At 52.1% G+C, this 12,697-nt stretch overlaps 5 protein-coding genes across 5 annotated transcripts; 2 read left to right on the forward strand and 3 right to left on the reverse strand.

Annotated features, from left to right (window-relative positions):
• Nucleotides 1-1,042: 1,042 nt before the first annotated feature.
• GUITHDRAFT_149751 (hypothetical protein) lies at nucleotides 1,043-3,418 on the reverse strand (the record flags this gene model as incomplete). Its single annotated transcript, XM_005842209.1, has 12 exons — nucleotides 2,908-3,418; nucleotides 2,823-2,862; nucleotides 2,679-2,754; nucleotides 2,559-2,630; nucleotides 2,469-2,509; nucleotides 2,317-2,390; nucleotides 2,187-2,271; nucleotides 1,720-2,128; nucleotides 1,587-1,667; nucleotides 1,508-1,540; nucleotides 1,378-1,463; nucleotides 1,043-1,323 (listed from the first exon to the last, which is right to left on the reverse strand). Coding segments are annotated over exons 1-8 (1,034 nt in total), but the record flags the coding sequence as incomplete, so codon positions are not given.
• Nucleotides 3,419-6,015: 2,597 nt separating this feature from the next.
• On the reverse strand, nucleotides 6,016-7,464 carry GUITHDRAFT_99069 (hypothetical protein; the record flags this gene model as incomplete). The annotated part of the gene is made up of 8 exons (XM_005842210.1): nucleotides 6,016-6,052; nucleotides 6,393-6,535; nucleotides 6,583-6,621; nucleotides 6,668-6,734; nucleotides 6,778-6,860; nucleotides 6,923-7,087; nucleotides 7,133-7,159; nucleotides 7,213-7,464. 8 exons carry the CDS (start codon nucleotides 7,462-7,464, stop codon nucleotides 6,016-6,018), a joined length of 813 nt encoding a protein of 270 aa, XP_005842267.1.
• Nucleotides 7,465-8,185: 721 nt separating this feature from the next.
• Nucleotides 8,186-8,744, forward strand: GUITHDRAFT_99070 (hypothetical protein; the record flags this gene model as incomplete). The annotated part of the gene is made up of 3 exons (XM_005842211.1): nucleotides 8,186-8,268; nucleotides 8,319-8,501; nucleotides 8,660-8,744. 3 exons carry the CDS (start codon nucleotides 8,186-8,188, stop codon nucleotides 8,742-8,744), a joined length of 351 nt encoding a protein of 116 aa, XP_005842268.1.
• Nucleotides 8,745-8,840: 96 nt separating this feature from the next.
• On the reverse strand, nucleotides 8,841-10,787 carry GUITHDRAFT_99071 (hypothetical protein; the record flags this gene model as incomplete). The annotated part of the gene is made up of 17 exons (XM_005842212.1): nucleotides 8,841-8,876; nucleotides 8,926-8,952; nucleotides 8,999-9,040; nucleotides 9,087-9,167; nucleotides 9,225-9,262; nucleotides 9,316-9,380; nucleotides 9,426-9,515; nucleotides 9,565-9,610; nucleotides 9,676-9,745; nucleotides 9,811-9,891; nucleotides 9,939-10,019; nucleotides 10,136-10,196; nucleotides 10,251-10,305; nucleotides 10,349-10,400; nucleotides 10,449-10,520; nucleotides 10,571-10,693; nucleotides 10,764-10,787. 17 exons carry the CDS (start codon nucleotides 10,785-10,787, stop codon nucleotides 8,841-8,843), a joined length of 1,044 nt encoding a protein of 347 aa, XP_005842269.1.
• A 593-nt stretch (nucleotides 10,788-11,380) lies between these two features.
• Nucleotides 11,381-12,166, forward strand: GUITHDRAFT_131528 (hypothetical protein; the record flags this gene model as incomplete). Its single annotated transcript, XM_005842213.1, has 4 exons — nucleotides 11,381-11,464; nucleotides 11,566-11,691; nucleotides 11,752-11,808; nucleotides 11,861-12,166. 4 exons carry the CDS (start codon nucleotides 11,381-11,383, stop codon nucleotides 12,164-12,166), a joined length of 573 nt encoding a protein of 190 aa, XP_005842270.1.
• Nucleotides 12,167-12,697: the final 531 nt, after the last annotated feature.

Here is a 12,697-nt window from a genome sequence, read left to right on the forward strand (position 1 = left end):
CCACTTGATTGACTCTTTCGTCCTAGTCGTCATCACCTGCAGCCCTGGCTCCTTCGCTGTCCGAGCAAAGAACAGCATCTCAAATAACACTCTCCGAAGTGTTTGATTCTCGTCATCCCAGGAAGCTCCTCTACCTTTCTCACAAACGATTCTTCATGTTTCTGCGCTAGCTCCGTCGCTACAAACTTGCTCATCAGCACCCATTGCCCCCCGGCCTCCAGTACGATTCTTCCCGTGCAGCCGATTCACAAATTGTTCGGCTCGGTCCCCTATCCCAAAATTCAACACAGACTGAATATCAGTCACACTATCCATCGCGTCACTCAAATCTTGGATCGCTTCTTCCCTAGTGCTTTCAAGCATGTACCGGCACGAGCTTCTAACTATCTGATACTTTAACTCAACCTCTCTCGCCCTTCTTTCGTACTCGAGTTCCCGCGGTTCATGCCTTCTGATCCTCTCCTTCAAGTTTCCCCTCAATCCCATCACGTCCTCCACGGCCTCATGGTACAGCAAGTCGTACTTGACGGCCTCCTGGTACTCCTCGAGCGTCTATGGGTATATTTTCAGTTCTTTCGCCTCTCCTCAAGATCTTGCCCATGATTCTTCTTGCTTCTAGAGCCAGCGTACGCTCGTCTCCACAGTCCTTTCACGGCCTTCACGCGTCTTCTGCGCATTCTCCTCTTTGCTGCGAAGGTATTCCAGAAGACGATTCTCTGCTGCTTGAAGGCTTTCCCACTGCTTGTGCAAGTTCTCCTTCTCCTTGTGCAGGTTCTTCTGCTTCTTTTCGAGTTGTGCTTTATCTGCTAGTATTTGTTTTTCTCTCTCCTCCAGATTCATCTGCACGACCCTCCAGTACTCTCTCTGAGCCCTTCCTCAAAAAGCTTCAGCACGGCCTAGCCTTGTTCTGCATCAGGTCCTTAAGCTCTGTGTGAAGGTTTCCTCCTGCGTCTGAAGGTTGTCCTCCTTCTGAAGATAGTATCGGACATGCTGCCAGGCACGGTTCAGGAATGACGAGGTTCGGGGATCATAGGTAAAAGAGGGCGAGTCTTCTCCTCTTTACTCAAAGCCTCAGTTTATCAAGAGGAAAATGGAAAGAAACAGACAGTATACCGGACCCAACTACTTAAGGGAAAGGTGGGGGTTTAACAGCCGGGGCCCAGCAGAGAAAAGGGGCGGACTCAGCCAGAAAGGAAGCTGTACGGTCATGATGGTAGAGAAGCGGGGGCCTGACGACCTACTATCATCTGCTGCGTGTCGGAAAGTTTCTTGATGACAAGGTTGCCTTGGATCTGGAACTTGAGGTCGATTTGATCAGGATTCCTGCACGCGGCACATGAGGACAGCGGACAAGAAGTGCAAGGCAAGGCCGGGGACCTCAAAAGTTTCTCATAGTCGTCAGAGATCACAATCTTCTTCTCCACTTTGAACCGCGGGATCGACGATCGCATCGAACTTATCATCTGCTCCATATCAGTCGAGGCTCGCAGCCTTAGCTTGCCCTTACCGAAGGAGAGTCCTCGATGCATCTTGACAGCGACTGGAAGGCATCAGGGAACGAACGACTAGTCCGACAGACAGCAAACCTTGTACTTGCCGTATTCCGGGTTGTACTCTGTAAGCCCCTTTCCTTCTTCATTCTTCTCCATACTTCTGCTCTGCATGCTCTGCCACCATCTCTTCATCACCACGAGGCTGTGCCATCGGGGCGCTACGCACCTGCGCTCCAAAGTATCTCCTTGGAGACTCCTGCACGCGCTTGGCGATGCTTCCTTCCCCCCTAGGACAGTTTTCTAGATTGTAGAAAGCCTGTATGTTTGGCTGGGGCTTGGCGGCAGAGAAGCGAGGAGTGCTGCTGTTGAGGTTCGAGTATCTCCTGGGAGAGGTCAAGATGCTGCAAGCCACTGTAGGTTTGATAGGGCAGTTCTCGAGATCGTAATGACTTCTTGGAGTGTTCTCGTCCCTGATCGTGTCGAATTTGAAGGGTTTGGCGATAGCAAAGAACGGATTCCCCGAAGTCTGCGTCGCCTTCCAGATCGATTTCTTGTTCCCGCTGTCCACGTCGTAGAACCTGTCCGATGCCGCATACGAAGTCTTGGACTCTTTTCGCCCCGTAGCTAGGAATGAGCTGATACAAAGCAGATAAGGAGAAAGCACAAGAACTTATGCACCCTGAAGCAACTCACCTCTTGCAACCTGATTTCTCTTGCGCGCTCGTTGCAATGGTTGTCTTATTCAGGACGTCAAGCTTGTATATCGCATCAGGGACAGCTGAATGGCATTAGCAAGTGACGATGAAACTGTTTAGCATCTCACCATGATGCGGTTCATGAATACGAGGAGAGGATGAATTCATGATCGCATACCGCCTTGGTGACTTGTGCAGGCGGCTGAACCAAGAAGTGACTCAAGACATGAAGAGAGCAGCATCAAGTGAAGCAGGCATATCAGAATTTTCAACAACTCACTATGACAGATCGTGGAGCTTTGAATCATAGTCTCCGTGCACCTGATCAACCCTTCAGAAACGCACGGAGCATATACGTTGATATACGAACCTCTGTCTCAACCTCCGCTCTGGGAGTCTTGGACTTCATGATGCTGTACTTTTGCGGAGACGATTGTACTGCCTGGAAGAAAGCAACATGATACATGCACGGCTGCAGTCATGGTCAAACCTTGACGAGATCTATCTTATTCATGGTATTGACTTCATAGGTTGCCTCAGGTAGAGATGAGTTTCGTGCCGGAAACCTGGTTGTTCGTAAGAATCAGTTCGCCGCCATTGCACAGGATAGGAGAAGCTGCGACACATGCTTCACCTCGGCTCTGTAAAGTTGAAGGAGTAGTTCCGGTGATCATCTGCGGGAGAATGACTTCAACGTAGCAGGAAAGAAGGGTTAGCACCCTGGACCCTCTTAGCTATCGTTGACTTGTTGAGGTGGTCTATGTCGTACACGAGATCACTAGTTGGTTCGATCGCAGAGGACTTCACGCTGGGCTTCCGGAAAGTCGATGCATACTTCCGCGGCGAGGTCTGGACGTCATTGGACAGCTCCCCCACCTTCACGTTATAGAACAGATTTCGACTCTCATTCTGTGCGCCGACATCTTTGAACCTATCTATGTTTGATTTGAAAGCAGCTGCATACAGCCGAGGAGAGGATGCAATCTCTGCGTCAAGCTCTTGAACCGTGAGTGGCATCACCAATGCTTCCTCTGACTCTCCTTGAGCCCACGTCAGGAAACGGCACTGCTCTCGGGGCTATAACCCTTCCCCTCTCGAGGGCAAAGACCCTCCTCTTCCAGATAAGATCACAGCTCAAGGAAGTCAGCTCATTGCAAGCGCAGGTTGTGCTTCAACCTTGCCTCCTCCTCCTCCTCCTCCTCTCTCCTTGACTCTCGTCGCCCAACTAACCGCATGTCCGCACAACGGCCCAATATAACGGTGAAATCTGCTGTGTAACGGAAAAGGTCCATCGGGCCGCGCCGGCTCCGGCCCGGCCGGTTCATTGATGATCACTCAACTTCGATGAGAAAATTTGATTAAAAACTTTCCAAACCAGCTTGCGACTGGGCGCCGCCGGGCAGGGTAGGAGTCAGGCCCGGCCACCCGGCCCGCCCGGGCTATTCCCCAGATCTGTCGCGAATTGTACCCTCATCCCCTCCGACCCTTTTCGAGCACCCCACCCCACTATGGAGTACCCCACCCCAGAATTTCATCATCACCCCACCCTTGTGGTATCACGTCTCGGTTTCCCCTAAAGTTGTAGAGCTGATCCCCTTCTTTCCACACCCCATCCTTCTTTTTAATACCCCACATTTTAATATGAATGTAACGGGTACAATGCTGATGATTATATACCCCCACCCCATCCATTGCAGCGGCTCCTGGAATTTTCGTTTCTGACCAGTCCGAAAGGCTGGTTGTTCTGACCCCACCCCGTTAAGCAACGATCATCACCCTACCCATTCCCCAAGAAGATTGACAACCCTTCCCAGACCAAATAGTACCCCCACCCCACTCCCCACCCCCTCTGCAACGAGCTGTCTCAACCGCCCTTCACACACGAAACAGAAAAAGAGCAGACACATTGGACTACCCCCTGAACCCCTTCAGTACTACCCCTACCTCATCTCCGAGCCACCCACAAAAAGGGGTGGAGCAGGAATTCTCCACATGCGGCTCTTCGAGGAAACCACCGGTCATTCTATACTGAATAAGTCGGAGAGTACCCCTCCCATTCGCATCTATTAGAAACATTGCTGTCATGACCCATGCGAACCTCCATGTCAAAAACAACCACCCCCTTTATGAGCCAATAAATGACCCCTACCCATCCCTCCTCGCGTCGTCAGGGGTACCGATTGCAACTTGGGGAATAATTCTTCCCCAAATTTACTACATTCCACGAATTTTGAAAACACATCTCTTTGGAATTGATGACGGGGGGGTGGTATCACCGGTACCTCTGACTGAAGCAATAGGGGTACTCGTTGTTTCCTCCTATCACCGGTCATTTCGTCTTCAAGTTCCCTGGTAGGGTAGTGAATAAGTACCGGAGTTTACGACCGACAAAGTACGGGTAGCGATGTCCGATCTGCTGCACCCGTCCTGCTTATAGGAAAAGAAGGGGTGTGCCGCATTTCAATGCACCGGTCTCTTTCTCATAAAAAAGAGGGGTGCTTCTCTAAATATAACGGGGAGATCCAGATAATTCACCACCTACATTTCATTCATACCTACCGGTAGTTTACACCAGATTTTTGTGGTCCGAAGCGTGGTAGGGTGACTACCCCCACCCCCACTTTCTCTACCCCCACCATATCCACGTTTCCTCCAGTCTGGCTTGCATCCTCCCCGATCTCGCCGCCACTCTCGTGGTGTTCCTCCTCTCTCCCCCCTCCCCCCCTCCCTCCCCCCTCCCTCCTCCCTCTCCCTCCCTTCTTCCGGACGAGCTTCTTGGCGCACACAGCATCTCGTCCTTCCCCGAAGCTAGACCCGTTGCCCTGTACGTCGCCAGATTTCATCCGTTTCGTGAGCGAAAGTAGAATCTAGCAGAATACGACCAATCGTGAAATTTTCAAACTGGCGAGACCAGGTTGCAACAATGTCGGTGGTTCATCACTCTCCGAAGTTGACTTGTTACGATTTTGTGGACTGTAGCCCTACAAACTCTGATTATTACACTTCGGAAGTGAAGTTTGATCCGCAATCTCTCACGTGCCTGCTACGTGCGGAAGAAGAAAGAATACCGCAATGCTGGAGGCGTTTCGATGAAGAACTATGCAGAACAGAGAGAATATCTATCAAAAAATTGATTGGCAGCTTAGAATCTGACAGGGATGGAAGCTCTAGCTCGTATTCAAGCAGCACCTACAACAGCGGGACTGAATCTTCGCATACATCTCCTCATGTTTCGTTTGCTTCGACTGAACTGCGGCGGGGTTCTAGCAGGGCATCGCAGTTGAGTCTGTCGTGGAATGATATCAAGAGGAAGGGTGTCGAATGTGGAAAATCAGCTTCAAACCTGTTTTGCTCGGCCCCAGTCACAAATATTCGCAATTGGGCTAGGAACCAGAGTATGAAAGTTACCAACATCTCACTTGTTAAGAGCATTGCGAAAAGGTGCCGAAGCAAAACAGAAATTGAATTGGAGCAGGAAGAACTCATGATGCTTTTTCAATCTGCTTTGAAGTGTGGTTCTGTGAAGTTGGCGGAAGCAGACAAATAGAACAGGACTAGGGAATATTTGTTTGACATATTCTTTCAAGAAAGTGACATGTACATATAAAAATCTTCTTTAGTTCCGCCTCTCCTTTGATATCTGAATAAACCAGAAGCTTCATTGAAACAACAGATCCGATCTCTTCGTGTACCTGGTTTCTCCGTCGATTTTTCACGTCTACATGAGTATTCATTCTATGTTGTGCACAAAACCTTGGCGAGAACAAGATGCCACGTAAAGAGAAACATACAATTCAGAGCTAATTTCACATCAATCGTAGGAACTCTTACCGATCTGTGCTGTTCGGATCGCCATAGCTCGGCCTTCTTTTGCAGCCATCAAAAGAGCATCCTGTTACATCACTCAATCATCTGGGAGGGATCTGCGAGAGAGAAAACTGACTGGAATTCTTGAGATCGATGTACCCCGGCAGCTTGTGCTCTGAGCAGAACCTCAACCGTTTCGGTTGTACCTTGGGATCGCCTCCGATCTGAAGTCAGTACAAATAAAGGAGAAGGGGGAAATCTACCAAAGGATGATTGACGCATGCAGCCTTCTGGGAACTGACACCGTCTGTAGTTCCACCCCTTCCTCGATGGACGCCTAGGAGGTGCGTGATGGCTCGCCTTCCTCGACTGCGTGCCCGAGGTGCGGTTGTGAGACCGGAAGAGCACGGCTCGCAGCTTGCAGCGCCAGATGGCCTGTGGGTCGACCAGGCCTGAGCCACCAGCCTCATTCTTCTGGCGGGCATCACGAGCGTGCATGGAGCATAGATCCGCTGCTAGGAGCGGGCTCGGGTCTCTGTCCTGCTCTCCCACTGATCACCAGCATCAAGTCGGGGAGGTGCCTTCACCTCAGAGTGGTTGTCCCTCCTGTGAGTTTGCAGGCAGAGCTGGAATGAGTCAGAAGCGAAAGCGCCCGACGACACAATCAGTGACCTGAAACCTGCGGAATCGATCGGCAAGGCAGAAGCGAGCAGCTCTGCCGCAGCCGGGGATGCTTGTCCTACGGTCAGTAATGGGAAAACCTCGTAGGCCACCATCCTCACCAACACTTGGGAGGTGAGAGCGGCTTGTCTGTTCTGCACTTGTGGAAGTTGCACCAGGTAGCAGCGATCGTCCATTGGCATCCCTTGACGCAACCTTGAGTTCTTGTATGTCAAGCCTGTGCTGCTCAGGGAAGTCATTTCGAACCTGCCAACTCACTGCCGTGTGTTGCCTGCCGATAGCAGGTGCCGCATCGCCCTGGAGACGCTTCAGCAGAGGATTCAGCGGCCCCCACACTCTCCACTTGCCATGCAGCTCGATGAACTCATCGGACGTGTCGTTGTAGACGTTCACCTCGATGTTCTCGCCATGCTGATTCCAGCCATCAGCCCAGTCTCGCGGGCAGGACACGCATACCTTCACGCAGACAACCCCCTCTTCCTTCTGCGAATCACATGGGCATGAGATGAGAAGACGAAAGTGAAAAGTCCAATGACCTGTTGCGATGCACATCTGCTGCAATATTCTGCTCTCCACCATCCCGTCGACATGCACAGCAGCCCATATGCTATTTGCTCGTCCCCGCAAAGGTTACATCCGTCGGACAGGATCGGATTCGGTCGGATCTCGCTACAGAGAGAACATAGACATTGACCCTCTACGTCCAAGAGAGCATCGAGGTAAGGAGAGGACACGTTCGCGGCACGCCATGCACCAGCGGTCGTATCTCTGCTCCCCCCGCGGAGCATGCCCACTGCTGTGCGACAGAGGCTCATGCCTTGAGCTCTGATGTCATCCCAGCCACGTGAGGGCGAGAGAGGTGCTACCATGATACAACAGGAGAGGAGGAGGAGCAGGGAGCCGCTCTGCTGCCCCCTCCGCCTCATCCTCCTTCCATGCCATCCCCCGACGGAAGCAGATTTGAGGTGTACCAGTACAGGCCTAGAGGAGGTGGGTAGTCGAAGGGGAAAATACGGGTGGGTGGTCGAACTGTTTGGTGGGCGGCAGGATGGGATGGCGAGGCTGGTGCCTGCTAGTGTACATGATGGCTAGTGCGAGGACAGGAGGAGGAGAAGCAGTTGTAAGCTCGTTCTTCGTCTCTCCTCCTCCTCAACTTGCTGCTGCTGCTGCTACTACTACTACTGCTCCTCCTCCTCCTCCTTCCTCATGGTGTCTGGTACCCAGAGCAGCAAGGAGCTCTTTCCAAGACCTGGGATCTAGGTGTCGATCCTTCGCGGTTGCGGCTGCCAAGACGGGAGGGAGGGGAGGAGAGAGGGAGGGGATCAGGGATCATCAGCAGGATGTGGCAAGAGACTCTGCCATCGAGAGCGTCTACTTGAGCTATATCGACCTCGACCTCCCTCCCGGACTGCAAGGCCTGGCCGGCCTGTCCTCCAAGCTTCCCGTGATAGGAAACTCCCCCCTCCCCCTTCACAGGATCGTTCATCTGACTGAGAGCCTGCAGGGCGCATGTTCCAGCACCAGATGATCATCGTCAAGCTCAAGTCCTCCAACCTTGTCCTGTTCGACTTCGAACCTCTGGACAAGACCTCGTGAGCAGAAGACGCGGCAGTCGACGCTACCGATGACGTTGCCATGGCAGGCCGTTGGTCGCAGCGACGCTGCTACTGGGTGGGAGGGTGCCAGGGCGGCTGCGATCAAGGGAGCTGCAGAGCGTTCCAAGGTTGAGGGAGTTTGAGGACACAGCCAACCTGAAGTTTCGCAGGAACAGCGTGCTCGTAGGGAATGCAAAGGAAGGAACGACGCTGGCAAGCATCGACAGGATGTAAGCATTTCTCTGCCATGCATTGTGATACTCCTCCTCGTCCTCCTCGTGATCACCATCATATTATCAATATCATCATTCATCACCAACAGCATTACACCCTCCATCGGATGCACCGTGACAAACAACAACCTCCTACAAATCTGACTGCTTCCCAGAAACGGTGAATGGGACTGCAACCTGCGCCTGCTACGGAACGACTGCCGGCATTACTGCGCTAAGATCATCAACGATGTCTGCTGAGGTGGAGCTCGAGGGAAAAGTAAAGGCTGTAGACTTGACGATGCGGAAGTGAAGCGCGGCAGGTGAAGTGATGCAAGTGGAGTGAAGCTTTTTGCTTCACTTGACTTGCAGCGTTACAATGGTGACGGGCACCTGAGATTGGCTGTGAGAACAAGAAGGAAGGTTTCCCTCCCGCTCTCACCTCGCTCCTGTTCCTGTCGTACCGATCCTGCAGGACTTGTCACTCTTGGAGGAGGATCTCCAGGTCCCCTCACCTGTTCCTGCACGATCTTCTCTCCTCCAAATGCTAACAGCATCTGCCATGACAGCATCATCATCCCCTCTCCTACCATTGCCGCTCACTTGTGTAGGATGCCATGCAAGCTTCCTCGCGAACGATCTCGTCTCGAGCTTCATGATCGTCTCCCCGGTAGAGACTTGGCACTGAACGTGACACGGGCTCCCAGTGAGCGCGAGGGACAAGATGCGATCAACACTTACCAGGTCGATCAGCTTGCGGCTTGAGGCCGAAGGTCTCTCTGCATCATCGTTGTCAGCCCATCCCCTCCTCCTCGTCAAGAGCTTTCATCACCGACGTCCGCTACCCCTGCCAAGATTTGCCCATCATGGCTGAAGGATAAGCATCCAACGCCCTCCCTGCATCCAGTCACTCCCCTCCCGTCGTTGTCAGCTCTTCCTCACTCCAAGGACGAGCAGGCGGGTCGGAGGCAGACTATCTCGTTGGCATCCCAGAGGCAGGAGGATCCGTCATATGCTCCTGTTGCAAAGTGGCTGCTGCTCGTCAGCCGCTGATCCACCGCATGCTAGCAGCTCTTGTCACCTTCCCGACCGATCCATCGCGATGGCAGTGCAGTTTGCGGTATGTGCTAGGAGGAAGTGTCAAAGACGCCGGCAAGACGGGGGGCAGATCTTCGACTGCTTGCTTCCTCACCGACAAAGTTGTGCACTGACTTGAGGCGATCGCTTTCAGTCTCCTGCGCCGCATCAACACGGATGACTTCCTGTGGTTCATATAGGAAAAAGAGTGAGGAGGAGACGACTTTAGGAATACGGCACGTACCACAACCCCTTTCTCTTGCGAGTCAAGCTTCTGCCGCCCAGCACACATAAGGACGCAATTATTCCCGTGCCAAACGAGCTCGTTGACCTAGATTCAACATCGGCTTCTGCAGTTGATAGAGGTATGACAATTACCCAATACTCCTTGTCGAAGGAAAGATTTGCAAGCGTCTTGTTCTTGTTGCTCCGTATGTCAATCAGGCGAACATTTTCCGACTGGCATCAGGCGGAACAGAAATCAATGGTTTGCCCAATCCCAAAGAAAGGACGGCATGAAGAAGGTGGTACAGAGGGCGAGATCAAGACAGGCAGAGAGAACGAGAGAAGTAGACTAAGGAGAGATGAGCGAGAAGGCATGCCTTGTCGCTAATCATCAGCATCGTTCCATCCGGACTGAAGAACAGAAATCTCAGTCAACACACGGGGGACGATCACCTGCACACTCACCTGAAGGAAACATTCAGCACGTCATCCTCTGCATCGATCTTGAAGCTCTTCTTCGCTGTCCAAGATTTCAGCGCCTTCCTCGCCCCATCCTCCCTGACCTCGAATGTCCCAAAGTCGCACGATCTTGTCGGAGGATGCAGTCGCAAGGACCTACCAAAGGTGAGCCTGCAACCTCCCCACACACAACAGCAGATCTACGTCCGAGTTGGTCGGGCTCCAGCTCAGCCCTTCCACTCCTTCCTTGTGGTCTTCGAGGACCAGCTCTCTCCCCTGAACCAACAGCTTCACCTCATATCTTTCATCGGCAGCACCCTACAGACCTCTTTGTGTGAGTCCACAGTCCACACCCTTGCGGTCTGGTCTGAGGACCCTGTGGCAAGCTTCTTCCCGTCGCAGTTCCATGAGATGGCGTTGATGGCCTTGCCATGACCATTGAGTGATGACTGCGAAACGTTTGAGAATACATGGTGTCAACTCATTGTGTGATGTTCATGGCAAGCAAACAATTATCACCTCGTGCGTTTTGGCCAGTTTCATTTCTTCAAGGTATCTGTCATTTCTGCCTCAGCCATGACGCAAGAACGTACGGACACACATAGAAAACGGATACATCGATAATGAGATTGTTCCTCTCCCTAACCAACTCCCATCTCCCGCCATCATTAGTTCTTGTCCTCTGGACGGAGGGACGCCTCTGTTCTTCCACGAAGGCTCCTTACGGTCCTCCCATTCCATTCTCCTCTTCTCCCTTCCCTCCGAATGTTCTGACCATCCCCAAGATCTCCCCTCCATCTTTCCAAGCATCTTCCGCATCTTTCGTCCCTCTATCCTCTCTCTTCCTCCCTCTCTCCTCACTGCTTCTCCCACCCTCTTCCCTCGCCCGGCATATCGCTCGCTTGCGCCGTTACAGATCCTCACATAACCGTTATATTATTAGCAGATTACTGAGGCCGGCCGGGTCGCGGCGGGCCGGGCCCGGCCGGGCTCTAAAGGACCAAAAGGAACCAGCCGCGGGCGGCGCCGTGCAGCTAGAATATTGATTACAAGGCCTGAATATTGACTATAAAACATGAACTCATTGACTAAAACACTCACACCGGGCTCATCCCAAAATAGAAGCGCAGGCGGCAATGGCATATGCGCCGCCGCACAGTGCTCGCCAGTTCAATGTGGTGATCCCCAGGGCTGATCGGCATACTCAGCAGAAGAAGCAGGTGCCTATGACTTGCGTCCCCCCCCACATCCCTTTGCTTCCTTTCCGGGATCCCCCGATCATTGAACCCGTCCGTGGAAGGTGTTTGACATACAACTACAGGTCCTTTCGATCATCCCGGTCATGGCCATTGGGCTCATCGCTACTCTGTGCATCCTCCACACTGCTCAGTGGAAGGGAAAGACCACTGTCCTCTTTGGTGCAGGTGAAGAGGCTGCGGAGGCACATGTAAGTGTCTCACCGTCGGTTTTCACCGGTTGTGCATGAGGTGTACTGACTCTGGGTCAGGCCATAGCCAAGGCTGCTGCCTTGGGCAAGGACGCTGTTTCTGCTAAGCTTCCACCGGTGAGTCTGAGAAGACATGTGTTCGAACTTCGTTGATGGACTTTGACATCAGGTATCCAAGGACATCATGGAGGAGGTTGAGAAGGCAGAGAAGGAGCAGCAAGGCGAGATGAACGTGGAAAAGCAATTTGCGATGGGCGAGGACTCAGTCAGCAGCGACGGCCACAATGGCGATCTCCGCAAAAAAGCTGTTTCAAAGAAAGCTTTGCACGCTCAGGGACTCATCCAGAAATCTGTTGCTGTTCACAAGAAGCTCGCAGCCAAACCAGCAATGGTCAAGGCATCGGCCAAGAAGCTTGCTCTTCACCACATTGCCAACAACAATGTCAGAGCTCATTTGATTAAGCACAAGCTGTAAGCTTGATCGTCGAGCCTGACGTGAAGGAAGAGCCTGGACAGATTAACAATTCAGTGTTTTGAAAGAATGAGTTGCACTTTTCTTTTTCTCTTGCAAAATATCAGGCAGGGCTGTGATTTGGAACTTTTCTGTTTCAGATTCGGAGGATTTCAGCAGTCTGTCTTAACAAATTGAATAAAAGACAAAAATGGTTGCTGTGGGGGTTTGTTCTGTGTGGTTTGGAGACAATTTAAGCTGAAGCAAATTGAATACGAATCAAACTTGGTCGTTAGAGATCTTTTTCCGTTGTCCATGTCCACCCATGTCTTCCCATCTTGCCTGGTTCAATATTGAGTTGCTTTCGCAGAGGACGTCACGTTATAGAACTGATCCCAAGAAAAAGCAGAACTGAAGAAATCACAAACAAGAAGAAGCACAGAAGGGGACAGGTAAGCCGCTCAAGGAGCGAAGGAAAGGATCAGTAGCTCGCTGCTCAGAGTTTCTTCGTTATTCTCATCCCTCAACGATCTACAAAGAAATTCAGCGTGAACA

The sequence above is a fragment of the Guillardia theta genome (assembly GCF_000315625.1).
Source record: "Guillardia theta CCMP2712 unplaced genomic scaffold GUITHscaffold_1, whole genome shotgun sequence".
In the NCBI taxonomy this organism is placed as follows: domain Eukaryota; class Cryptophyceae; order Pyrenomonadales; family Geminigeraceae; genus Guillardia; species Guillardia theta.